The following is a 25,088-nucleotide window of genomic DNA, read 5'->3' as shown; positions in this document are numbered from 1 at the left end:
CCTACACTATCCCTGTCAATTCTTCCTATAGTCCTACCCAGGGCAGACAGGGGCATTAGAGAAGGTCGGTTCTAAATGTTCTAATTTCTGCTGACATCCAATGAAGAAAATGTCAAGCAACAAAAACGGCATTTTACAAGAATGTCAATCAAAAACAAAGATAAATTTTGGCCCAATGAATAAAATGGTCTCTTAGTATTCTGAGATCCCATTCCATCTATTAGAGGATCACTCTAAAGGCTTATGAGAAGACTAAGGAAAGAAAAGGATTCTTTTCTACACTAAGGGGAGTAAGATGCTATGGGGGCCACCAGTACTCATCAAGGAGTACAATAGTGTGTTCCTTTTTTTTTTTTTTTTTTTTGGCTTGGGGCTCCCCTTAAAGAAATTGGAGATAATTCTTCCCCATTCTCCTTTGAACTCTAATGAACTCATTTCCAAGTCTCTGTTCCCCTTGGGCTTATTCTAGTCTCTAAGGTTGATATAACTTTATTCACAGATATACTTTTTAAATCAGGAAGATACATTTCTTTTTAAGTTTACTTATTTTTTTTGAGAGAGAGTGAGTGAGAGCATGCAGGGAAGGGGCACGGAGAGGGAGAGAGAGAGCGAGTGAGAACAAGAGAGAGGGAGAGAGAGAGAGAGAGAGAGAGAGAGAGAGAGAGAGAGAGAGAGAATCCCAAGCAGGCTCCATGCTACCAGCTCAGAGCCCAATGCGGGGCTCAAACCCACAAACCATGAGATCATGATCTGAGCCAAAATCAAGAGTCAGTCACTTAACTGACTGAGCCACCCAGACACCCCAAAAAAAGTCATTCTTTTTTTTTTTTAACGTTTATTTATTTTTGAGACAGAGAGAGACAGAGTATGAACGGGGGAAGGTCAGAGAGAGAAGGAGACACAGAATCTGAAACAGGCTCCAGGCTCTGAGCTGTCAGCACAGAGCCCGATGCGGGGCTCAAACTCACGGACCGCGAGATCATGACCTGAGCAGAAGTCGGACGCCCAACGCCAAAGTGAGCCACCCAGGAACCCCCAAAAAAAGTCATTCTTAAATTTCAATAATAATTTATGCTAGACCAGTAATGAAAAATATTGCCTTTGTTTTTCTAACTGTGGGTCAAAAAGTATATATATACCTAAAGGCTAGAATAGGTTCGCTAAAAAAGCACAGTAAATGTACTGCACTGAATTGCCCTAATTCAAAAGCTAATATGCATTTTTTTAACCTTTGATTTCTAATACAACAGAGAGAAAACGCAAAATTTTAGTTATACTGTACCTCGTAGCATTGTTCACAATTAGCTCAGATTCTGCTCTGTGGTTTGTCTTTAGTTCAATAGCACAATTTCTTGACTTAAGAGTCTCAAAAAGATCTCTCAGCAAATTACCAGGTTCAATGCTGGGTAACTGTCTAATATCACCTAAAAGGGGAACAAAAAGGATACAGTAGGTTCTAAGTAACAGGGGTCCTGCAATTTAGAAGTTGTTTTTATTTCTCCCTACTGACATATGTTATAATTATAAAGACTTACTCTAAGAAAAAAAAAGCCCCAAACGTCTTTGTTTAAAATTACTTAAGAACATGAACTCTTTAAAAATATTTAACAACAAAGCACTGAAAGTAAACAATATGAAATATAAAAAAGCAATAACACAATAAGGTAAAATCTGAATTGAATTCCTTTCAGACCTATAACCCCAAGCAAACTGTGCAGGGGTGTATATTTTAGCCAACATGTGAAGAGAAAAACAGGCCTTAGATCCTTAGATATATGGTATTTAGTCCCCTATTCAATCTTGCTCAACGTCTTAGTAGACCTGGAAGAATCTACGGACTCAAATAAATAAACACATGAAATACAAAATAAACAAACCCAACATATTTGATAATAAATTTCAGTAATACAGTGATAATGTTTGGCTCTATTAAAATTCTCTTTAAACAAACAAAACTTGGAGTTAAAAAAAACAACAACAACTATTTTTTCAGCGCAAACTGGGAAGATGCTTAAGCCATTAACAGAATCAACTGCTCAGAACACATCCTCAAAGACCTAAGAGAATTATTTATATACAATTTGATTCTCACAACGCGATTCTATTTTTTCTCCATGAAATCACACACTCTACAGACCAGAGGTACCCAACAGAATCTAACTAAATCTCACCAGAACGGGAAAGAATTTAAGAGGCTAGTGAGGTCTAATTTGGGTTATTAGCTGAAAATCATAAATTTACTCCTAAGTGGTCTGTAATTCAGACTTTGTATTATTCCCAAATGATCCACATCATTATTTCCTCTGAGTGTGTGACATTTTTACCACCTGAACGGTCATCATTTAGGTGATTAGCAATAACCCCTAACAACTCTATTTCATTTCACCACCCGGCCTGCTAATATCCTGGCCCAAATGAAGAACCACCCAAGCTAATAGAGGGAGTAGTCAGACTGAACTCAGGGTAGCTGGAGTGTGGACTCTGAGAACTGGCTTCCCACCTGCAGGATATGGATATTAAAACCACCAAACGGTGTAAGCAACCTATTAACTGCAATGCTTTGAATAAACAAATTAGGATTCCAACAATATTTCACTTACCAAGGATAATAAGCTTAGAAAGTTTGGAGTGCTCGCACAATAAATTTAAAACTGACTTGAAGATCTTGACAGATACCAAACTCCCTTCATCTACAACCAGAACTCTAACAGAGGAAAACTTCCATGGGCTGTTCTTGGCCGGGCTTTTTTTCTTCCAGTAATAGAAACTATAATTGACCTATAAGCAAAGCATGGCATTTTAAAATTCAGGTTATAATAAATTTTACAAAACAAAATTTTAGCATGTTATTTAAAAAAAAAATTTTTTTTTTTAAAGTTTATCCATTATTGAAAGAGACAGAGCACATGGGACGGGGGGGGGGGAGGGAGAGAGAGAGAGAGAGAGAGAGAGAGAGAGAGAGAGAGAATCACAAGCAAACTCTGCACCACCAGCCAGAGCCCGATATGGGGCTTGAACCCAAAACTCTTGGGGCGCCTGGGGGCTCAGTCGGGTAGGTGTCCAACTTTTGGTTTCAGCTCAGGTCATGATCTCCAGTCCGTGAGTTCAAGCCCCACGCCAGGCTCTGTGCTGACAGCTCAGAGCCTGGAGCCTGCTTCAGATTCTGTGTCTCCCTCTCTCTCTGCCCTTCCCCCCACTCACACTCTGTCTCTCTGTCTCTGTCTCTGTCTCTCTCTCAAAAATAAATAAATATTAAAAAAAAACTTGTTTAACAAAGTTCTTAAATGAGGGGCAGGGGGATGTACATAGAGTCACATAGGGAAACAGGCTAAAGAAATAGAGAACACAAAAGTTTTAGGGCTCGATACACAGAAAATATAGATCAAGTAAATTTAAAAAGAAAAGATCAAATAGTTCAAAAAACTGCTTCCTGATAAGTACTATGTGTGTTTAACAAGCTTTGCACACAGCACTATTCTAATGCAAAATCTCCACCTCTCTCTTACTGCTCTTGATTAAAGAGCTCCCTATTCTTTTCCAACCTTTTCTTGGCCTTCTGAGATGGTCCTGTCACTTTGACTCACCCCCTCTCCCCACTGGAATACTCCATTTTAGAAATAAAAGGCTGCCTTCCCAACCTATGAAAATACTATTTTTCTTCTAATATTCTAAGCTCTCTTACTTCCTTACCATTTAAATGTTTATTTTATTTATTTTTGAGAGACAGAGAGGAAGATGTAGGATCCAAAGCAGGCTCCGAGCTGTCAGCACAGAGCCTGACGCAGGGCTCAAACCGACAATCTGTGAGATCATGACCTGAGCTGAAGTCAGACGCTCAACCGACCGACCCAGCCACCCCTTACTTCCCAACGTTTAAAAACATACCACCAAGGCTGACAGCTCAGAGCCTGGAGTCTGCTTCAGATTCTGTCTCCTTCCCTCTCTGCCCCTCCCCCACTCACACTCTGTCTCTCTCTCAAAAATAAACATTAAAAAAAAGTTAAAAAAAAAATACCACCACCACCAACAAAACAACTAAAAGAACTATTTATTAAAGATGTAATGGGGCATCTGGGTGGTTCAGTCGCTTAAGCATCCGACTTCAGCTCAGGTCATGATCTCACAGTCCCTGAGTTCAAGCCCCGCATCGGGCTCAGTGCTGACAACTCAGAGCCTGGAGCCTGCTTCCGATTCTGTGTCTCCCTCTCTCTCTTCCCCTCCCCTGCTCATGCTCTGTCTCTCTCTGTCTCAAAAATAAATAAAAACATTAAAAAAAAATTTGTAATAAATAAATAAAAAATAAAGATGTAATAATATTTACTATTTTAAAAACACAGATGAGGAGAAAAATTTGGAAAATACAACCAGAGAACATTAAATATTTTGGTATACATCATTCCCAAAATGTTTCTACATTGTCACTATATATATAATATACATACATGGATTTTTTAAATGGTATCGTATCTTTATTTAATGTTTCTACTGCAGCTAGGTTCAACATATATCTATTAAGGAAAACCCTTCATATTTTCCACATGAATGCATCAATTCCCTTCAATAAAACCCTCATTCTCTCAGTGGCCTTGTCTCACAATAGAATATTTGGAATCACTGCTAATTTGATTTTACGTATTCAATCAGTTACCTTAGAAATGCCTGGTTGACATTTTCCACTATACTTTTAGTGCTACCAATTCAATACAGGACCTATCTATGAGCCTAGATTACTCCCACAGCCTTACAGCCATGTTCCCTTACACACTAACTCAAAATAAAATTGCCTGATGAAATAGAGGACACCTAGCTAAAACTGAATTTCAAATAAACAATAAATGACATTTTAGTACAAGTATGTGTGATGCAATATTTGGTACATCTTATAGTAAAGACTTGTTTTTATTTTTATCTGCGTCATCTGGTAACCCTAGCCCAAGGATGATAAATAAATGGCACAAGTGCCCCATCAGTGCCTTTCCTATGGTCCTACACTCTCTCCTGCTTCAGAAATACTCTCCCAGTATTCCAAGCAGATATTAAGACACTGCCAATTTCATTCTAAATGAAATTCAAAATGATCCCACTCTGACTCTCCTCTTCTAATCCAACCCTTAGACTCATCAGACGTGAAGGTGTAATGGAAAAAAATCATAAGCTGATCAGAAGACCCTTCCATCAATGAGCTACACTGAACCTCTCTAGGACTATATTCACCCTCATGACAAATAAAGGTAATAGGTAACGTCACTTCTGGGGTTGCTCATGGCTCTGTGATTCTATACAGTCTTCCTTAAAACCGCTTTCTTCATTTCACTCTCTTGCTTAGGAACCTAAACAGCTCCCCAGTAAACCAAGTCCAAGCTTCTCTATTAGGTCTATAATAAATGAGGAAAGTATGGCACCCCCGGAAGAATAATAAGCAGGGAGGTGAGAAATCTGAATCCAGGTGCTAGGTGCACTCCTGGTTAAGATCGTGGGCAAGTCCTTTAATGCTCCCAAATTTCAACTGGCTCTTCTACAAAATGACTCACGTCACTGATTTATCAGGGATTTAATGAGATGGCAAAATACTTTGCAAACTTTAGAGCTCAAATTCCCAGTCGAAACCAAATTCAATTTCCATTATTTTGCAATACATGGAATTCATTCCCATCAATGCAGTCACCTCAAAACCCATTATGATCGTTTTCCTCAATGCCTGTGGAAAGACCTGCCCCCTAAATAAAATGTCCTTCTCCTCACCTGAGGCTCTCTGTCCTTTAGAGTCCAATTCAATGATCATTTCCTTCAGAAATCTTCCAACAGCTAAGTTCCTGGATCTACAAAATGACAGGTCAGATCTAGAAAAACCTCTCCAGCTCTTTACAAGTTTGAAATCTATGACTTCTAACTACAGCCAAAACTCTGTTTTTCAAGCATGTTAATTCATTTGAAAATTTCATTACGTGTGACTATTTGCCAGGCATTGTTGTGGGTGACAAAGATAAAGAACTAAGCTAGATGATGAAAGTCTTCCCTTTTATGGAGCTTTCCTTCTGTAAAATAGAATAAAACCTTTCCCTTCCAATGCAAATGCTTCTCAAAATAAGGCCTGTGGACTGTAACATGTTTGTAACCAGTCCCAGCAGAATAAAGCTGGTGTCAGAATCTAAACTAACTACATCATTAAGCATACGCTTCAGTTTAGCTGCCTTTTATTTTTCCATAGTAGTAAGACTTTCTCAATGTAGGGAGCAGTGTACTGATTTACTGTCCAGCACTAGCTCCTGCCTCACGGAAACCAGTAACAGTTTACAGCCCGGATGTTCTGAGTGGCACTGACCTCAATGTTCAGCTGCTACAAAGCGCGGATCCATAAGACATTCAAGAAATACCTACTGATTGTCATCAGGAAGAAATAAAACATCAGCTGATTCAACAAAGCTTATCTTTAAGGCAAATGTTTTATCTGCAGAGACAAATGTAAAAACCTTTACCTGACACAGTGTATAAGCGTTAAAACCAGTCTTCTGTCGCAATAAGCCAGCTGCTTTTCCTGTTGGTGCTGTTAATAACACGTCTATAGCCTTGTCGGCCTTCAGTAGACTTTGCTCGGTAAAGGTAATCCATTCGTCTGGTACATCCCGGTCTTGTTCAAAATCTTCACAAGCTTTTTTTACTTCTTTTTCTTCCAACTGCTCCATATGCTTAAAAAGACGGCTAACAATCGTGGTCTTCCCACAACCGCCTTTCCCACTTATGACTGTCACAGCATTGGAACAAATCATTTCCAAAGCAGCCACCTGATCCTGATCCAGCAGAGCGTCACTGATTTCTGCGTTAACCTCATGTTCACCATTGTTCCAAATATGGTCACCACTGTCCTGGCTCTCCAGAATGTCCACAGAAGTTTCCAAATTGCTCTCATCAGGCTGACTTTCGCCCAGTGCATCATCGCTTCGTGAGTTCTCCGGTTGTGCGGTGTGAATAGATGCAAGCACCCTTTTGACGTCGACATGTAAATGCCACGGGGGCCTCGTCATCAGGTCACATATGAAAGAGGCAATGTCTTTCTCAGCCTGGTAAAGGTCATAAAGAAAGATGCAGCCCTTCTGGTAGGTCACCACACCAATATCCTTCAAAAACCTCAGAGACTGCCAAGCATCATGGAAAGACATATGGTCTGACAACTTAGAAGTGAAGTCAGCTTCTTCAACACACGTGTGCCCTTGATCTCTACATATATGTTTCAGTTTAGAATATATTATTAATGCATTTTGCTCCAAAGCAGTCATCAACTGGAGGAGAGACTTGCACTGACAAAATGAGGTCCAACTTGCCTCACACTGCAAAAGCTTCAGTTCTGTGTAGGTTATCTTAAAGAAAACAGAATTCAAGTTGCTTTATAAAAATTATAAATGTCGATGAATCTTATCAGAAATACAGTAAAAACTATGTAATTTGTCAATAACTGCTTAAGTCCCAGGAGACATGTATATCAAGTTGGAGGAAAAAACTCTGTACCTAATACATCACCAAGTTTTTACTGTCCTGTGATTAAAGATCTATATACAGGGCACCTGGGTGGCTCAGTCGGTTAAGCGTCCGACTTCGGCTTTGGTAATGATCTCATGGTTTGTGGGTTAGAGCCCTCAGAGCCTGGAGCCTGCTTCCGATTCTGTGTCTCCCTCTCTCTCTGCCCCTCCCCCACTCTGTCTCTCTCAGCCTCTCAAAAATAAATAAACCTTTAAAAAAATTTTTTTAAAGATCTATATACATTTTTAATTAAAATTCTATTTTCTCAGAACAATACATACACAGTTTCGAAAGTCAAGTAACACCATGAAGCTTATCAAAAAGACAGGAATCCCCTGCCTTACTCTTTCCATGCTGACAAAGTCAACACTTCCAACACTTTCAGTTTTTTATTCCAGAATTTACTCCACATTTCCAAGTACTGTTTACACTATCCTTTGTGGGGTTTTTTTTGTTGTTGTTGTTGTTTTTAGATTTTCGATATTTAGTATGAACTCCCTACTATGGAAAGTCTTTCTCTGGGGAAGCTCTCTCTTATGCCATCACCTCCATACCTTCTTCTCCTCCTCCCATCTTTGAACAAAAGTTATAGTATACATTTTGTTAATCAGTTTTGGTTACATTGATGTTAAATAGGATTCACAGCTGAGCAACATGATATACCACAATTACATGAACTTTTGTGTCAAACTCTTGTGTGTATGATGACTGCTTCACCTTCTTGGCGTGTTTAGGTGTCTATGTGCCTCTCAACAATTCTGCCCCAACTCTACTGAAGAGACAGAGAACTTCCTTCACCATGATCCACTCAGCAAGTTCTCCACCAGCTCCATTTTTTTTCATGGAGACATCCCTGCTAGAACCTTCCTTATATCTTACGGGCTGAAATGTGTCCCCCCCCCCCCCAAATTAATATGTTGAAATCCCAACCTCCTAGTATTCCAAACTTGACCATATTTGGAGATAGGGTCTTTAAAGTGGTAATTCAGTTAAAGTGAGGTCACTGGGGTAGGCCCGAATCCAGTATGACTGGTGTCCTTATTAGGAGAGAAGATTACAACAGACAGGCACAGAAGGAAAATCATGTGAAGACACAGGGAGAGGTGTCTTCTCATGACCATGTACAAGCTCAGGAGAGAGGACTCAGAAGAAGCCAACCAGACCAACACTTTGATTTTCGACTTCAAGCTTCCTGAACCATGAGAAAATAAATTTCCATTGTTTAAGCCACCCAGACTATGGTATGAAGCACAGATTTAGATGGTCAGCAGCCCCAGCAATCTTAACCCCAGTAATGGTCTTTATTCTTGATGGCAGTTCACACACTGAGCAATGGACTTCAAGCCTCCTTCTCCCACTTGAGTCCCAGAATATGCATTGCTCTGCCTCTCTTCTCTACTCGATAAATACATGCAATAATCAAATGTTCCAGAATCTCATTTTGCAAAACATCCTGAAACCATCATCATTTTACATAGGGAACAAATTCATTGTTCCAGTATTACTCAAATTGTGGGGGGAGGGGGTTCTAGGAACATTCCTGGAGATCCAAGAATTATCTCAGATTTTTTAAATTGTATTTTCAATTGGAAAACCGCCCATAACAAAGTCCTGCAACATTTAAGGGCCACATTTGGTTCCCAACACCCCTGAAGCCTCATAGCGTCACTCCTACTTTTGGTCTATAATGATAAGAACAGAAGTGGGTTCATACGTAAACGATCCTATTGTGCCAAATACTAAAAGTTTTCAAAAGTTCAAACAGGAAAGGGAGGGACTGAAATGAACTTGCCAAATTCATAAGAACTTGTGCCTTCAATGAGATCTGTATTCAAGTTGCAAATGGCCATTTAGTTACCAAAACATGTTTCCTATTAAATTATATAATGAAATTATTGACAATGTGAATGTTATCAGTTTTGTTATTTTGTTTTCCTTTATCAATTTACTGTGTATGAGCTACAGGTGTAAGAACTTTATAGTTGGTTCTAACACTAAACGAAAAATAAATCAACATTGCAGTCCAATACAAATTTTTTTCCTTTGAAAGAGATGTAAAAATTGTCAAGTTTGAGACCTCCCCCCGCCCCCCACACAAGATGCTGCTGAGTAAATGTCTTACTTACTTTACCAAATCCAAGTTTCCACGGATGTGTACTTAACATCTCTTCTATGGTTCCCAACACCTCCTTAGAACCTGAACTTATGAGCCGTTTAAAGTGTCGAGGCAGAAGAACTGGAAGGAATTCCATTATTTTTGGAAACTGCAAAGCTGTCATTACACTTATAAATGGAACTATAGGGTAATAGAAAAGAACACATCAAACATACAAATGAGCTCACAGAACAACTGATTTGATGGACTTTCTCACCCAGCACAACCAGTTTAAGAAATCCTAATCAAAGAGAGATCAATAAGTGTATTTTAACCAGCAAGAAAACTGATTGTATTATAACAATTGATTTTGTACTAAGGTGGTTTTCACTGTGTTTAACTCCAAAATTTATGTTCCTCAAATGCTTAGACAACTGCTTCTCGGCCTTCTGTTTCCTTCTGGTTACAATATAATCAGTAAAATTTGTGACTCTGTGATACAAAGATAAATTTAAAACTAAGCGTAAAAAATCTTATTACATTTTAACCTTTATAATCATTTTTCTGACTGTAATCATGATTCTTTTGTCACTGAAGTCATTCAATGCTGTCCTGCCAAATTTATTTGATATAATTAAGAAATGAAATATCCCACTCATGCGGATGTCCAGATAGCAAGTCATAATATATAATTATTTTATACCATTTTGGGCTGAAATTTTTCCAAAATGGAATACTCAAGAATATGAGTATCTTTCTCCTCTGCCGTCTTAAACAGAATCATAACTAGAACCGAATAACTAACAACTGAACTTTTTCTTAATGACTCAAGGAAATCCCATGGACACAAAAGTTAGAGACAAAGACAGAATCACAGTTTTAGAACTGGGGAGGAACTGAAAGGAGCTTAAAGATCATCTCACCCAACTCTCCACATTAATGACAAGGAAACTTGAATGACAATGACACATCCCAAAGCGATAGAAACACATTTTAAAAAACACATTTTAAAAAAGAATACTAAGCCAAGATACTATAGGGGTAATGTCTTAAACACACTAGTCATTAACTATTTCCATTACACTAAAAGTGGATGATAAAAATCACACCTACCTGTGTTTTCCAGAGGAAGGCACATCTCATTTTCTGGTAGAGACTCTTCCTGTACATTCTGTTTTGACTGTTTTTGACGATTCCTTTCAATTTCCTTTTGGAAAGTTCTTAATGTTTCCCTAAGATTTTCAAAGTTGAGGTTTTTATAGCTTGATACAGCATTTACCCATGCTAAAAATTTATTTATATGATCACTGGAGACTTTACAGTCTTTAAGAAACAGGGAACAGATATTTTTTTGATTGGGTGGTGACATATCAGACTGTAAAAAGTAAGATGGAAATCCTTGAACTTGATAGCTCCTCAGTCCCAAAGGTTTCACTTGTACTTTCACTCGCCACCAAGGACCCGTTACTGGAAAACGTCCAAACACTTGACATTGCTCTTGAGTGTTTTCATCAGGAATTACAACTTAAAAAAAAAGTTAATTTAAGATATTTAAAACCCCTTTTACAATATTTTACCAAATCTACCACTCTCTTTAATCGCCCCACAGCACCCTGTACAGATAGATGTCTATGAGGGAATCCACATTCCACTTACCTGTTTATCTGTCACCCTCTACTACACGGAAAGCTCTCTAGAATAACAATGTTTCACTTGTCCTTGTATTCCAAGAGCTGAGTACGGTATAGGGCAAAAGTCTGCTGTTTCTCTTCTAAAAACAGTCATCTCTACTATACACTGACCCATGCCAATAATGACCTTCATGCCATTTCTAAAAACTGGCATGGCCCCTCCCACCACAGGACCTTTGCATAAGCCGTTCCACCTGTTTCAAATGTTCTCTTCCTTACTGTTTACCCCATCTGCTACAGACCTCAGCTTAATTGTCACTTCCTCAAGAAAGCCTTCCCTGAATCTCAAGAATATAACCTCTCCTAGCACTACTTACTATTCCTTCTATGCACTAAATAATAATATAGTTACTTCTGTAATTATTTAAAGAATGTCTGTTTAATTTACCAAAGGATAAGCCCCATTAAGACAGAAATTTCATTATCTTATCCCTCCTGGGTATACCTGCAACAAACACCACCTTGCTTGGAACAAGACAGCCAGTCACTAACACTTTTAGGATAAATGACTACACCCTCCACAAACACTTGAAAACTTTCTGTGGAAACTTGTGCTGGCCACTCACAGGTAACTCTTCAAATTCAATTAATTAAAATTAAATAATATTTAAATTTCAGCTCAATAGCACAAGCTGCACTTCAAGGTTCTTAATAGTCACATATGGCTGGTGGCTATTGTACCGGACAGAGCAAATACTGAAAAATGCCACCAGCACAGAAAATTCTACGGGTCTTTGGTTACCACTAAAATATTCTTAAATAAAATATTCTTAAATATCAGTCACAATGTACACATAACAGGTATAATTTATAGCACAGGAAACTACACAAGGTAAACAAACCCCCATCGCAACACTATTAACACAAGGTTAATGAATCAACAACGCCTAGAGATGTTTCTTGGGTACGTGCGTCTATTTTCGAAGTAGCTGAAAAATAAATACACATTTGATTCCAGGCAGGACAGGAAAATAGTCTGAAAGTCTGATTCCGGGTGTGAATACAGGCTGGACATTCAACTGTTTCCTCGACTATAAAATTACCTCAAAGAGTTGTGAATATCAAATGAGATAATACACACAGAACACAAGCTTCACGCATAGTATTTACTCAAGTCACTGCTATTATTATTATTATTATTATTATTATTAATATTATCTTATCCTAAGTAGGATGAAAACAGCGAGGCCGTCCTAAATAAAAGTCTGTTAGCAATGGGGAGCCTTACTTAGGACAACACCAGAACGGGAAACACTTCAGCCTCCAATCCCATCCCCTTGGGGCAGGGGGCTTCCTCACCGCGGAGGAGTCCGGGGAGGCCGCCAGCCTTTACGCCCCCACTGCACAGCTCCTCGGCGTCGACAAACACCAGATCTTCAGTCTCCTCCGCTTCGTCCTGATAGTCATCGTCCTCCTCCACCAAGTCCTTGGGTGGGAGCAGAGGTCCCTGCAGTTCCCGCAAGTGCTGGGTCAACCAGGCCATGATGATCCCACCACCCCCCCCCCCCCCCCCAGCCTGTCCCCACATTCCGGAAAGCCCCGGCAGGTACACGGCCATGACCAGCCAATCAGCTTCGCGACGTCCGGCCTGCGCGCGCACAGGGGGCGGGGCAGCGGCGAAGCTCCGCCCCAAGTCTCCCGCGGGAGGCGGGGATAAGACGCAGACGCCGGGGACAGGGCGAAGGGCGGGGTGAAGAAGAGAGTGCATGCCGGTAACCGGACTTGATTGTCCTCGGGATGCCTGGACCAACCCCGCTGGCTGGACAGCGTCAGGGGCGGGGCACTTGCAGAACTTCTAGCACCTCCGGAGAGAGAAAAGTGAGGGAAGCCCAGGTCTAGTGAGCCAAAAAGCCCGGAAAAGCAAGCCATCCCCAGCACCCTAAAACGAAAACCCAGATGCCCTTCAGGACAATCGGCCATCACCCAAAGCACAGAGCAGGGAATCTCCAGTCGGAGGACCCGTTTATTCGTGGCTGCTTTGGTCCTCCGCTTTCTTAAGGAGTTAAATTCATATCATCAAAGCTCTTATTCAAGGTACAGTTCTCTACGCCCCGTTCCAGACGCAGAGTATAGGGATCTAGGGCAGGGACCCAGGATTCTGTCTTTTTCAGGCACGTGCCAGGTTATCTATTTCGATGCTCAGCTGGGTTTGGAAACTACTGGATTAGATGACATTCAAAGTCTGTTTTCTCTTTTCCTCTGTGAGTGCACACTGGTCTCCCAAGCTCCTTGCAGCTGACTACCTACCTGCTAAGAGTGGGGCAAAACAGCATCTACTTATAGCCAAGAGTGTGGACAGGGACTGGGGAAAGGAAGTAGAAGAGAAAGCAAAGAGGCTTAAAAAGTTATTCCGGAGCCATGGTTCCCATACGGGATACTGTTTGAGAGGCTTAAAAAGTTATTCCGGAGCCATGGTTCCCATACGGGATACTGTTTGAAAGTCATGGTACTCTTTGAGGAACACCATAAAACATATGATTACCTTACTATTTTTATACTATTTATTATGAAATTACTCTATTAATAATAAACCTAAAATACCTAAACATGTGCTGTTTGCTAAATCCCAAAGCATTTTATGATAGATTTTAATATACATTAACAACAGCCAGCACCAAAGTTTTAAGAAAAATCTATGGGAGAAAATACTAAAATTGATTTTTCCCTTTGGATACAAATCTCTCTTCTTGTTGCTTTTAGAAAAACTCTGTTGTAGCTGACAAAACACCAGGTGTTTCCAAGATTTCCAAGGATCATCTGTGTGAGGTTGAATTCCTTGCTTAACACTCAATAAAGGCTGCTGTTCCCACCACAGTATTAAACCTGGTCTGCCACAGTCCTGGTGTCTTGGATGGAAATCAGTGGATACCTTCTTGCCTTTGTCTTACCTCACCTCTCAACCTTTGACACTGGTAACTGTTAATCTCCTTGTAACACTTTGTTCCCTGGGCTTTCGTGACCTGTGTTCTCAGGGCTTCCTCGTACTTCTCTAGCCATGTATAGTTTCCTTGGGCTCCTCTACTGCCCTCTTAAGTACTAATATTCCCCAGAGGTCCATCCTAAGCAACTTCTCACTCTGTAACCCTCCCCTCGAGCATCTTTTACCTACTCTGGCATCTGCACTCAATGACTCCTAACCTCATCTCCAAACCTGTGCAAAAAACCGCCTAGTAGATGCCACTGCTGGATGTACCTCAGCTACTTCAGACTCAGCGTATCTAAACTGAAAGTTATCTGCTGCCCAAATCTCGGTCACTTATGTGTGTCCGAATAGTATATTCTTGTTACCAACGTGGTGATTAGGGGACAAGTCTCCAGAGGTTAAGCTACTGTTTATGTAACTCAATTGCATTCCTCGAAGTAAAGTGACGATTTGGGGTGGTGCGAACTTTGCTTCCCTACCTGTTGTTTCTTCGTTTTAAAAATGTTAACTATTCAAGGTTTCTGAATACCATTTTTACCCTTTTTACACAGTAAGCAACAATACTCCAATCTGGCTATGCATGAAAATCACTTGGGATGTTTCTAAAAGTGAGATTCCTGGATCTACCCTGAAGGTACGTGTCCACAAACACAGACGTGGAGTTATTCACTCTGTAATTGTTGTAGTAGCAAGTAAGTGGAAATAGCAGAAATGTGTATAAGTAAGAGACTTACTGAATTATGACACATCCATCCAATGGAATATTCTGCAGTGACTTTAAAAAAGAAAGGAAAATCTCTATGAACTGATAATGAGTGGTTTTCAAGATATTCAATTAAATAAGAAAAAGCAAAAGCCATGCATATAGTTTTATTTATGTGTATATGGGTATGCTTGTTTGGGGGAGAAAGAAGGAAGGAAGGGGGATAGGAAGACAGGAAGACCAGGAGAGGTAAACCCAGAAATTAAGGAAAATAGTTACCTACAGGTAGGATAGAAAGAAGGTAGAGGAAACAAGACTGGGAACAAGATCTCTGAGCATAACTTTTTATAATGGTTTTAACTTCTGAACTGTGTGAATGTTTCACTTATTCAAAAATAAATAAACCAAAAGCAAACCTGAATTGGACACAAACAGAAACAAATGAAAGTGTCTATCAAACATATACTATAACCTTTCAGGGAAAATAATTACTTCAAGTTACTTTTGAATACTTTGAATAAATACTTTTGTTTATTTTTTTATTTTATTTTTTTTAACGTTTATTTATTTTTGAGACAGAGAGAGACAGAGCATGAGTGGGGGAGGGGCAGAGAGAGAGGGAGACATAGAATCCGAAACAGGCTCCAGGCTCCGAGCTGTCAGCACAGAGCCTGACACGGGGCTCGAACTCATGGACCGTGAGATCATGACCTGAGCTGAAGTCGGACGCCCAACTGAGCAGCCACCCAGGTGCCCCTGAATAAATACTTTTAAGTTACTCTGACTATAGACCCTTAACAGGATATATGCTGAGGACAAAAGATCTACAAAGTAATCTTAAACTTCACCACACACTATGGTTAATGCTGGTTTTAATAATGTTATGATAATTTTGAAATTATGTATCATAGGATAAAGCAGATAAGTAAATGCCTTTATGTTTTTATCAAATGAAGGTTTTTAATGTATATGAAAAGAAAACAAATGGAATGAGAAAACTCCTACAATATTAAACTTGGATTAGCAATGTCAATATGAGCTGTGGTTTCTTAAAATATATTTTCTAGTTCTGTCTATTGAGAGGACCTGAAAAGAATGTCATCTCAGTAACTCTGATCACATCTACCACCCTAAATCTTGGTTTTGGAATGCCATTTTGTCATTCAAAGAAATGGAGGCTTCTTAAGGAGTGGCTGTTTCTACCTCTGAAACAAGGAAAATAGAAGGCAGACCTGGGACTTGTTGTACCAGATGGCAAGGAAGCCCTCAAAAACCAATGGGGTGATGATAAAAAGATTCAGGCGCCACCTTGAAGGGACTTCCACTAGCCAAATTTCGGGAAGCTTGAGAATCAGAAAAATCACTGCACTTTGATTGTAACACACTGAGTATGTAAAAAGTGATGTGTCCATTGTGATACTTCCTAAAAACAAAAACAAAATAAAACAAAAAAACACCTTTTAAGGAAGAAGGAAAGGGGGAAAAAAGGAAAAGAAGAAAAGAATGTCAGGTAAGAAATTTAAAGAGAAATTCTAAAAATATAAAACACCATTTTGCAATCTGCAACGTAATAACAGATTCAAGCAAGGGTCACAAAAGGCTAAAAAAAAAAAAAAAAAAAAAATTGAGTGAAAAGTCAATGGGAAACCGTGGCTCAATAGTCTCACGGCTATAATAGATTACAAACTGCAAAGGGGAAAATGTATTTTTACAATGAAGATTCTTGTCAGTCACCCCTTTGTCAAGTTTTCAAACTTCACGCCATTAATGAGACAAACTGATGTGTGTCCCATGGTAGGATGCAGTATAATGTACAGAAGATCAGCTGTGAAGTATTTTTGCCAAAAACATTTAACCTGGTTTTAATTAAGGCTGTAGACCACATTGTTCAATGAAAATATGTGAACTACATATGTAATTTAAAACTTTCTAGTAGCCACATTAAAAAAAGAAACCGGTACCATTAATTGTAATGATGCATTTTATTTAATCAAATATATCCAAAATATTTTTATTTCAACAGGGTAATTGACATAAAAATCACTAATGAAAAATTTGTGCTTTTTTTTTTCATGCTAATTCTTTGAAATCTGGGGTATATTTTACCCTTATAGCACATCTTAACTTGGACTAGCCATATTTCAAGTACCCAATAGCTACATGTGCCTGCTGGCTACTATATTGGATAGCACATTTCCAGATCTAATTTCCAACTTGCCTAAAATCCAAGGAACCGAGGTATAAACTAAATAATGCCACGAGGAAACAGAAAGATCTAAAATAGAAGTCAGAATACAGTTTTCATAAAGGGCCAGATAATAAATATTTCAGGTTTTGCAGGCCCTGTAGTCTCCATCACATAATTCTCTTGCCTCCTCCTCCGGCTCTTCCTCCTCCTTCTCCTCCCTTTTCTTCTTTCTCTTCTTTTTTACAACCCTTTAAAAATGTAAAAGCTGTTTTTAGCTCTAGTGCTGTTCAGAAACAGGCCATAAATATATGCAACTTGACCTAGCACATGTGACATTCTACAAGACAACTGACCTGGATTTTCTGAAAAGCCAGCATCATGGGGGAAAAGGTAGGAAGAACAAGAGGGATTCTGGGATTGACATAAGTCCAGTCACTGAAGCCAAGAGTATCAGGAATGGGTACAAGGTGAGGCTAGAGAGGTGGGCTAGAGCCAAACATGCCGTGCCTTGGGAGGCCTCCGTAAGGTTAGTGAGAAACCACTGAAGGCTCTAAACAGCTTAACCATTTTCTCCTGAAACCGTGGCTATTCATCTCACACAAAATCAAGCTCTCGTGTCAATGTCTGCTTGAAATCTATCCTAGGAAATTTGTTAAATAAATCAATCTGAATCATGTAGCAAAGAATTTTCAGTATCTCAGCCATGTTGCTTCTCATGCAGAAGTTTTTTTTCCCTATGTTATCTATAATGTGTCTTCTGGTTATTTTGGAAATGTATTTGTTTTAGAATGCCTGGAGGGGATCAAGGCAGGTAGCCCACTGTGAAGTTATCATTAGTAAAGCCTAAACATTTTATTGGGAGAGCAGGGAGGGAATAAGGTTTAGTGACCTGTTTAATTAATGTAATGAAGTAAAGCACACGGTTAAGGTGTAGTCACGATAATGATGGTTTCACAGTTACACGAAAGCACTTCAGACTAATTTATCCTGATGAGTGTTTGAATTAGTATTTTGTCTGTTTTGTTTGTTAAAGTAATGTCTGGAAGGAAATGGTAGAATCAAAACAAGAAATGGGTTAGGGGCGCCTCAGGGACTCAGTCTGTTGAGCGTCCAACTTCGGCTCAGGTCATGATCTCATGGGGATTGGCTTGTGAGTTTAAGCCCCGCGTCAAACTCTGTGCTGGCAGCTCAGAGCCTGGAGCCTGCTTCAGATTCTGTCTCCACCTCTTTACCTCTGCCCCTCCCCTGCTCACGCTCTGTCTCTCTCTCAAACATAAATAAACATTAAAAAAATTTTTTTGAAAAAGAAATGGGTTCAATAATAGGACCGCAAAAAGATTGGTAATTACATACAGAGCAGAAATTATAATAAAAATGTGTTCAATTTCATTTAGTCAACAGATATACCTATGTGTGGCAGATAGTACTGTTGTCAGCAGATGCCTAGTTCCCCTCTCATCCTAAGCACATAGGACTTTACTCCCCCACCTATTTGAAGTCAGTCATGGCCATCTGACTTGCTTTGGTCGATGAAACGAGAGCAACATGTCACTTCAAGGTGGAAGTATTTAATTGTGGGTGCTCCGCTCTCTGTCCCTAATTATTCCTTACCTTGATGATTGTGGGAGTGTGAGGTACAACGGCGATCCATCATATGATGGACAACTGCCCTGGAGAGTTCTAGAGACCTGCAGGAAACTTTGAGTCAATGAGAATAAATCTTGGTTGGGTTAACCCACTAAGATTACGGAGTTGTTTGTCTTGTCAGCCGAACCTAGCCTACCCTTCCTGACATAAGGCTGATCACATACTAGGTGGTTGTGTTGGTGGGTACAGTGAGAGACCTAAGGACACAATTATAAACCTTGCCACAAAGTTCCTATAAAATAATTAAAGTATGTACATTGGGAGTTAATGGGATGAGGGGCTGGAAAACCGTGCTAAGGGCTGATTCAGCAGAGTTTTGAATGCTAAAACACTGGGATAGCATTGTGAGGTAGGAAAATGGATTAAAGAAGTATAAAGCCTTACCCACAAAGAGTGGATATCTAGTTTCATAAGTCTCCAACCAGAAATCCGGACTCCTAGTAGTTCAGTAGTGATAGACCAAAAAGGGAAAAAAGACGGAAGAAAAAAGTCCTTTGGGAGTGCCTAGTTGACTCATGATGTTATTTAATATGTAAGGTATGTCTTTATAGTGTTTTTAAAAAATGATATGTAAGATGACAAACTGATATGGATTTTTAAGGTGAAAGAGAAAAGTAATGTCACCTCTGAGGAGACAGGTTGGGTAGTAAATACCACGAGATCCCATGAAGCCTTCATGGCCTCTTCTTTACCACCTGGGTGCCTCCGTAGAAATATTGATCTCAGTAATTGCCATTGATGTTATGCCCCTGTCTCTAAATGTTACAAAGTAATGGCCCCGGTTATCTCAATTACAATTGAATTTAGTCTGCATTATTATGTAAGTTTTTACTCAAGGTAAAATAACGTGAAGGGCTAACTCCATGCCCTTCTATTTCTATTTCAGCATATAAGTCTTTAAGTTCTAGGAGAGTATGTTGATGAAAGAATTATTGCTTTCTTAAATATGCTTTCTAGAGGCTCCTTTCCTAACATGTATGCCATGATTGAAGTAAGCACAGAAGCAAACACACAACAACTCTGCTACCCCAGAGGTACGGTGCTGCAGATAGATCCCTCGTTGGCCGTCTTGGTCTTCAGCTGTTAGGCAGTTTATGAAAATTATTGATCTCACAGAATAAGTGGGGAGAAAAAGCAGCAGAAGTTTGGAAAGTATTAGTGAGAAGCAGCAAATGGTTACAACCCATTTATTCAGTCAATACGTATTTCGGGACAGTTACTGGGCACTAGAGAAGGATAGTGAACAAAACAAGTCCCTGCATATTCTAGTGGAAGGAGATAGACAAAGAACAAGGAAATACAAATAGCAAGTGGTGCTAAGTACTACGGGCTACACTGACATTAAGAGGAGAGAGGATGACGGGAGTGGAGGCTTCTTATTTCAGATAATGGTGATCGATAGAAATAGAGACAGAGATAGTATTAAACTGACATTGATAAGATAGTGTGCTATGTTGGCACTGGGATGAATTATTGAACAGAAGAAGTGCACATCGAGGAACAGGTGAAAAATGTAATAGTTATGCAATCCATAATCAGTAATAGAGGAAGAAGACTGACGTCGTGGAACAGAAATATATTTGGGCATTCCACAGGGTCAGCCAGGTTGCAGAAGTCAGAGTGCCTTCAGATTACCAGCTGTGTTTTCCTGGGCTCATTGTAAGTGACTGGAAACCCCTCCATCTGTGCGAAGATTCTACCTATGACACATACCTCTGGTCAAAGACAGAAAAAAAAAAAAAAAAAACAGTCACCCAGCTCATGAAGCATTGAAGAAAAATAAGATACAAAGAACTAGGGTGGTATGATAAGGAGCAAAAAGGGAAGGAATGAGTGAAAGACAAGTAACATGCAGAAAGAGAATTACACTGAGGATAAAGCCATTATATGCAGGGCAGTAGAAAAAAGAATTTGAAAATTCTCAAAAAAAAAAAAAAAGCCATAAAGCTATAACAACAGTTCATTTTACCCAATGGCTTATTTCATTAAGGAAGATAAAATCTGTGAAATTCCACTTTTCATAGACGAAAACAGAATTTGGAGAGGGCACAGAAAGATTCTTTCACACCCAGAAAAATAGAACATTTATGTATTTTTATCTTCCTTTATTTATAAACAAGAAAAGTAGCTAATTTTGAGTGCTTATGATGTGTCGGCCATCAAGTGCTTTTAGTGAATTAGCTCCTTTACTCTTCCCAACAGCCCCAGGAAGTAGGTACCAGTAAAATATCCATTTTACTTCTGAGGAAACTGTTGTGAAAAGGTTAAATAACTTGCTTAAGGTTGGAAGCGGCCAAGCCGGGATTTGAACCCAGGGAGTCTGGCGCCAGCGCCTGTGTTCTTTGCTGCTGCGTGTCCAAGCACAGCTCTGTGTTCTCAGCATCTGTGCACAAAGCCAAGAACACTGGGGTTGTGTGGAGACAAATATTGCTGCAAAAGAAAACTCCTTGATTTTCTGCCTTCGCTTATTTGTTTGAGATTTGTAAAACATACACACGTTCCTTTGAGATCCTCAAGTCGGTGTAAAACAGTTATAAAGACAGCCACAACATGATGTCATCTCTGAGTGATCCATAACTCAAATTGCACGGAGGTTACTTTTCACGCAGCTGCTGGATCAACCTGTAAGAACTCCCGGCTCCACGGTTTCAGATCAATAGTGCATGTGGGAGAAATGAATGTTCCTTACCTCTTTCCTGGCTAGCTCTGTTTTGGAAAGATTATTGTTGGCTGACACCTTCCCCGTAACATTTGACCACTACTTCACATTTTGAGAAAAAAAAAAAAACGCTTCCTTATAGCTCCCACACTGCTCTTTAAAAAGCTCCACCTATTATCTCTTTGCTAGGTTGTATCATTGCCAAATAATAGGGGGAAGTACAAGGTTTGAACTATTTCTTTGGGGGGGGGGCGGGATTCACTTAAGAAGATGATACTCAGATATCTGGACATCTAATTAATCCCTAAATTGCATGTATTCTCCTTTTCCTCTAAAATGTCTCTTCGATTGCCCCTTCATTACTAGGTTTCACTCAGGGCCCTTCCTAGGGTGTGTGGAGCCATGGGCAACTATTTTTTGCAGCGCTCCTGTCTGTATAAACGATTTAGGCCACCCTAAATCAACATGGCAGTGCCATTCTGGCAGCCCAATCTCATGCTCACACAATCCTAAAACTAAAACAAAAACCTGCATTGCCCAGTAGGTGCAATTAGCTTGCCGGGTCACCCTCCCAGAACCAAGACCTGGCCACAGAACCCCAGGATGATAGCATAGCCGAGAACCACAGAGCAACGTGGGACGTCTGATCAAGGCCACTCATTGGACAGGCAATGAAAGATCATCCACAAACAGAGAAACTGGTACTGAGCCCACATGGGGCCCCGGTTCTGGCTGGAAGCGCCCCACCCAGATGGACGCCAATCCGTTCTCAGCTGGTCCCAGGTTCCGGAGAGGGTCTGAGGAGATTTAAGGAAGCCACTTCAAAGAGTGAGACCCCCTGATGCCTGGGGCCCTCGTTAGGAGCCCTGATTTACAATTCTGAAAGTTATACCAACACCTTATTCTGTACCTTCTCACCTAACTTACTACAACTCTGTCCTGGCTGGCCTCACAACCTCCATTTTCCTTCTTTTTGTGGTCATTGTTCTCCTGGTGCAAACATATTATTTCACGGTCTTATTTTGTGCCGTGTTGCCTCTTACTGATTTTATCAAATACCAAGCCCTCAGTTGTAGTCCTCATTTACATTATGGTCTAGATCCTAGCCCCTCTCCCAGTGCCTGGGTGGCTCAGTCAGTTAAGTATCTGACCTCAGCTCAGGTCATGATCTCACGGTTCATGGGTTCAAGCCCCATGTTGGGCTCTGCTGATAGCTCAGAGCCTGGAACCTGCTTCAGATTCTGTGTCTCCTCTCTCTGACCCTTCCCTGCTCTCACTCTGTCTCTCTCTCAAAAATAAAGCGATATCTAGTAGATAGATAGATCGATCCTAGCCCCTCTCATCTGCTCAAGATCATTCACTCCAGCAGCCCTTCCCTGGTTAAGTGTCTGTTTCTTGATCTCAGCTCAGGTCTTGATCTCAAGGTCCAGTTGGTTGTGAGGTCTGGCCCCAGGTTGGCTGTGAAGCCTACTTAAAAAAAAAAAAAAAAATCATTTCTCTGTCCTCACTTCCCCCACCAGCCACCAACCCATTTCTTAGCTCTCCTGCACCAAAATCACTTAATAGGATTGTCTATATTTATTTATCCTCAATTCCTCTCCTCCAGGGCTAACTTGTGCTCTGCCCAAAGGCATTTGATAGAGGAGGTGCTGGTAAAGGCTGAAATCTAATTCATTCTTTGTTTGCCAAGCAAAATGCTTGACACAGGACTTTGTCATTTTTGAGGCACAACATTTGAAATTGATCTACCTCGAGGCATCACCGTTTCCAATTGGCCAGCCAGAAACAGTCTTTAAAAAAAAAATTTTTTTTTAATGTATATTTATTTTTGAGAGAGACAGAACACAAGCAGGGGGAAGGGCAGAGAGAGAGGGAGACACAGAATCCGAAGCAGGTTCCAGGCTCTGAGCTGTCAGCACAGAGCCCGATGTGGGGCTCAACCCCACGAACTGTGAGATCATGATCTGAGCCAATGTCAGACACTTAACCGACTGAGCCACGCAGGTGCCCCCAGAAACAGGCTTTTTTTTTAATTGATTTCGCACAAAGGTCCTGCATGTTCTCCTGGTCTTCGTTAGCCCACTTCAGTCAGACTTCTACTCCCATCGTTCTCCTGAAACTCCTCTGCTCCAAGGCCACCATGTGGCCATGAACACAGGACACTCACATCACTATACCCCATGGTTGGGGTATTTGTTTCCTATTGCTGCTATGACAAAGTACCACAAACTTAGTTGCTTAAAACAACACAAATTTATTATCACACAGTTCCAGAGGTCAGGAGTTCAAAATGGATCCGCAGGATGCCTTCCTTCTGAGGCCCTAGGGGACAGTGCGCCCCTTGCCACATCACTCCAAACTCTGCTTCCATTGTCCCATTGCCTCTGCCTCTGACTCCAAACCTCTTGCCTCCCCTTTCTAAGGACACTTGTGATCACATTGTTCCCATCCTGACAATCCAGAACAATCTCCCCATTTCCAGATTATTAACATGATCCCATCTACAAAGTCCCTTTTGCCATGGAAGGTAATGTATTCGCAGGTTCTGGGGAGTAGGATGTGACTGTCTTTGGGGTCCCTTGCTCAGTCTATCAGTTAGCTCTCAGCTGTCCTCTTACATGACTTATCAGAGCCACATTGGACGCACCTAATCTCTCCTTCTGCCTTCATACATTTTGGGCCCCTGGTTTCAGGGACGCCACAATCTCTTGATTGTCTCCCTTTCTCATGTCTGCTGCTTCCGAGTAGTTGCCTTTTCTGGTCTTCCCTGTTCTCCCTGACCACTTGGTCTTTGCTCTTCTCTCTACACTCTCTTTATTTGGTCTCATGTCTTTAAATAGCATCTATATGCCATGATTCTTTTTTTTTTCTTTTAATTTTAGAGAGAGAGATTGAGAGCACAAGCTGGTGAAAGGGACAGAGAGAGAGAGAGAGAGAGAGAATCCCAAGCATGCTCCACATGCAGCAGAGACTGATGCGGGGCTCAATCCCATGACTGTGGGGTCACGACCTGAGCTAAAATCAAGAGTCAGACACAACCAACTGAGCCACCCAGCAGCCTCGTTATGCTGTGATTCTTAAGTTTGTATTGCTGTCTGTTCCTCTCTTTTGAACTATAAGCTTGTATTTCCAACTGCCTGTCAAAAACCCCCATTTAGATCACTAATACACATGTAAAACTTAATATGGCCAAATATGAATCCCTGATCTTTTCCCCTCAGATCTGCTCCACCTACAGTCTTCCCCATCCCACAGTGATGGCAACTTCATCCTCGTGGTTGTTCTAGCCAAACTCTCTGGATTCATCCCTGACTCCTCTCTGTCTCCTCCATCCCATAACCAATCCATCAGCAAGTTCCACTGACTCTACCTTCAGAACAGGCCCAGAATCTGACAGATCTCACCATCCCCACTGCTTATACACTAGTCCCCCCTCTGCCTTCCTTTCTGTGCTAGCTTATCGCAGCAAGCTCCTACTGGTCTCCTGCGCCCCGTGCTCTCCCGATAGAGCATTTCTCAATGTAACAGCCGTTGTGATCCTTTTAAAAGGATCTTAGTATATTACTCCCTTGCTCAAAACCCAGCGATGGCTCCTTATCACACTCATGGTAAAAGCAAAAACCTAGATGGTTCTACAGGCTCTGCCCTACCATCAGTCTCACTGACA

General features: G+C 40.6%; 1 protein-coding gene and 1 long non-coding RNA gene across 4 annotated transcripts in view; one reads left to right on the top strand and one right to left on the bottom strand.

Moving 5' to 3' along the window:
- Positions 1-12,803, bottom strand: part of HELB (DNA helicase B) — a 33,011-nt gene extending 20,208 nt beyond the window's left edge. Inside the window, exons 1-6 of one of the 2 annotated variants that reach the window (XM_015079501.3) lie at positions 12,601-12,803; positions 10,724-11,134; positions 9,642-9,811; positions 6,477-7,355; positions 2,601-2,778; positions 1,283-1,424 (exon numbers count right to left, since the gene is read on the bottom strand). In XM_015079501.3, coding sequence (XP_014934987.2) covers positions 1,283-1,424; positions 2,601-2,778; positions 6,477-7,355; positions 9,642-9,811; positions 10,724-11,134; positions 12,601-12,784 — 1,964 coding nt within the window. In that variant the 5' untranslated portion in view covers positions 12,785-12,803. Of the gene's footprint in view, positions 1-1,282; positions 1,425-2,600; positions 2,779-6,476; positions 7,356-9,641; positions 9,812-10,723; positions 11,135-12,529 lie in introns of both variants that reach the window. The other variant, XM_027071314.2, reaches the window with a different exon arrangement.
- Positions 12,804-14,773: 1,970 nt separating this feature from the next.
- The window catches only part of LOC106981357 (uncharacterized), a 37,527-nt gene continuing 27,212 nt past the window's right edge, over positions 14,774-25,088 (top strand). For both annotated transcript variants that reach the window (XR_008300319.1, XR_001431196.3), the window contains exon 1: positions 14,774-14,858. This is a non-coding gene — a long non-coding RNA (uncharacterized LOC106981357). The remainder of the gene's footprint in view (positions 14,859-25,088) is intronic.

The sequence above is a fragment of the Acinonyx jubatus genome, chromosome B4, assembly GCF_027475565.1.
Source record: "Acinonyx jubatus isolate Ajub_Pintada_27869175 chromosome B4, VMU_Ajub_asm_v1.0, whole genome shotgun sequence".
NCBI lineage: Eukaryota > Metazoa > Chordata > Mammalia > Carnivora > Felidae > Acinonyx > Acinonyx jubatus.
The sequence above is the reverse complement of the archived record's forward strand: the minus strand, read 5'-3'. Positions and strand labels throughout refer to the sequence as shown.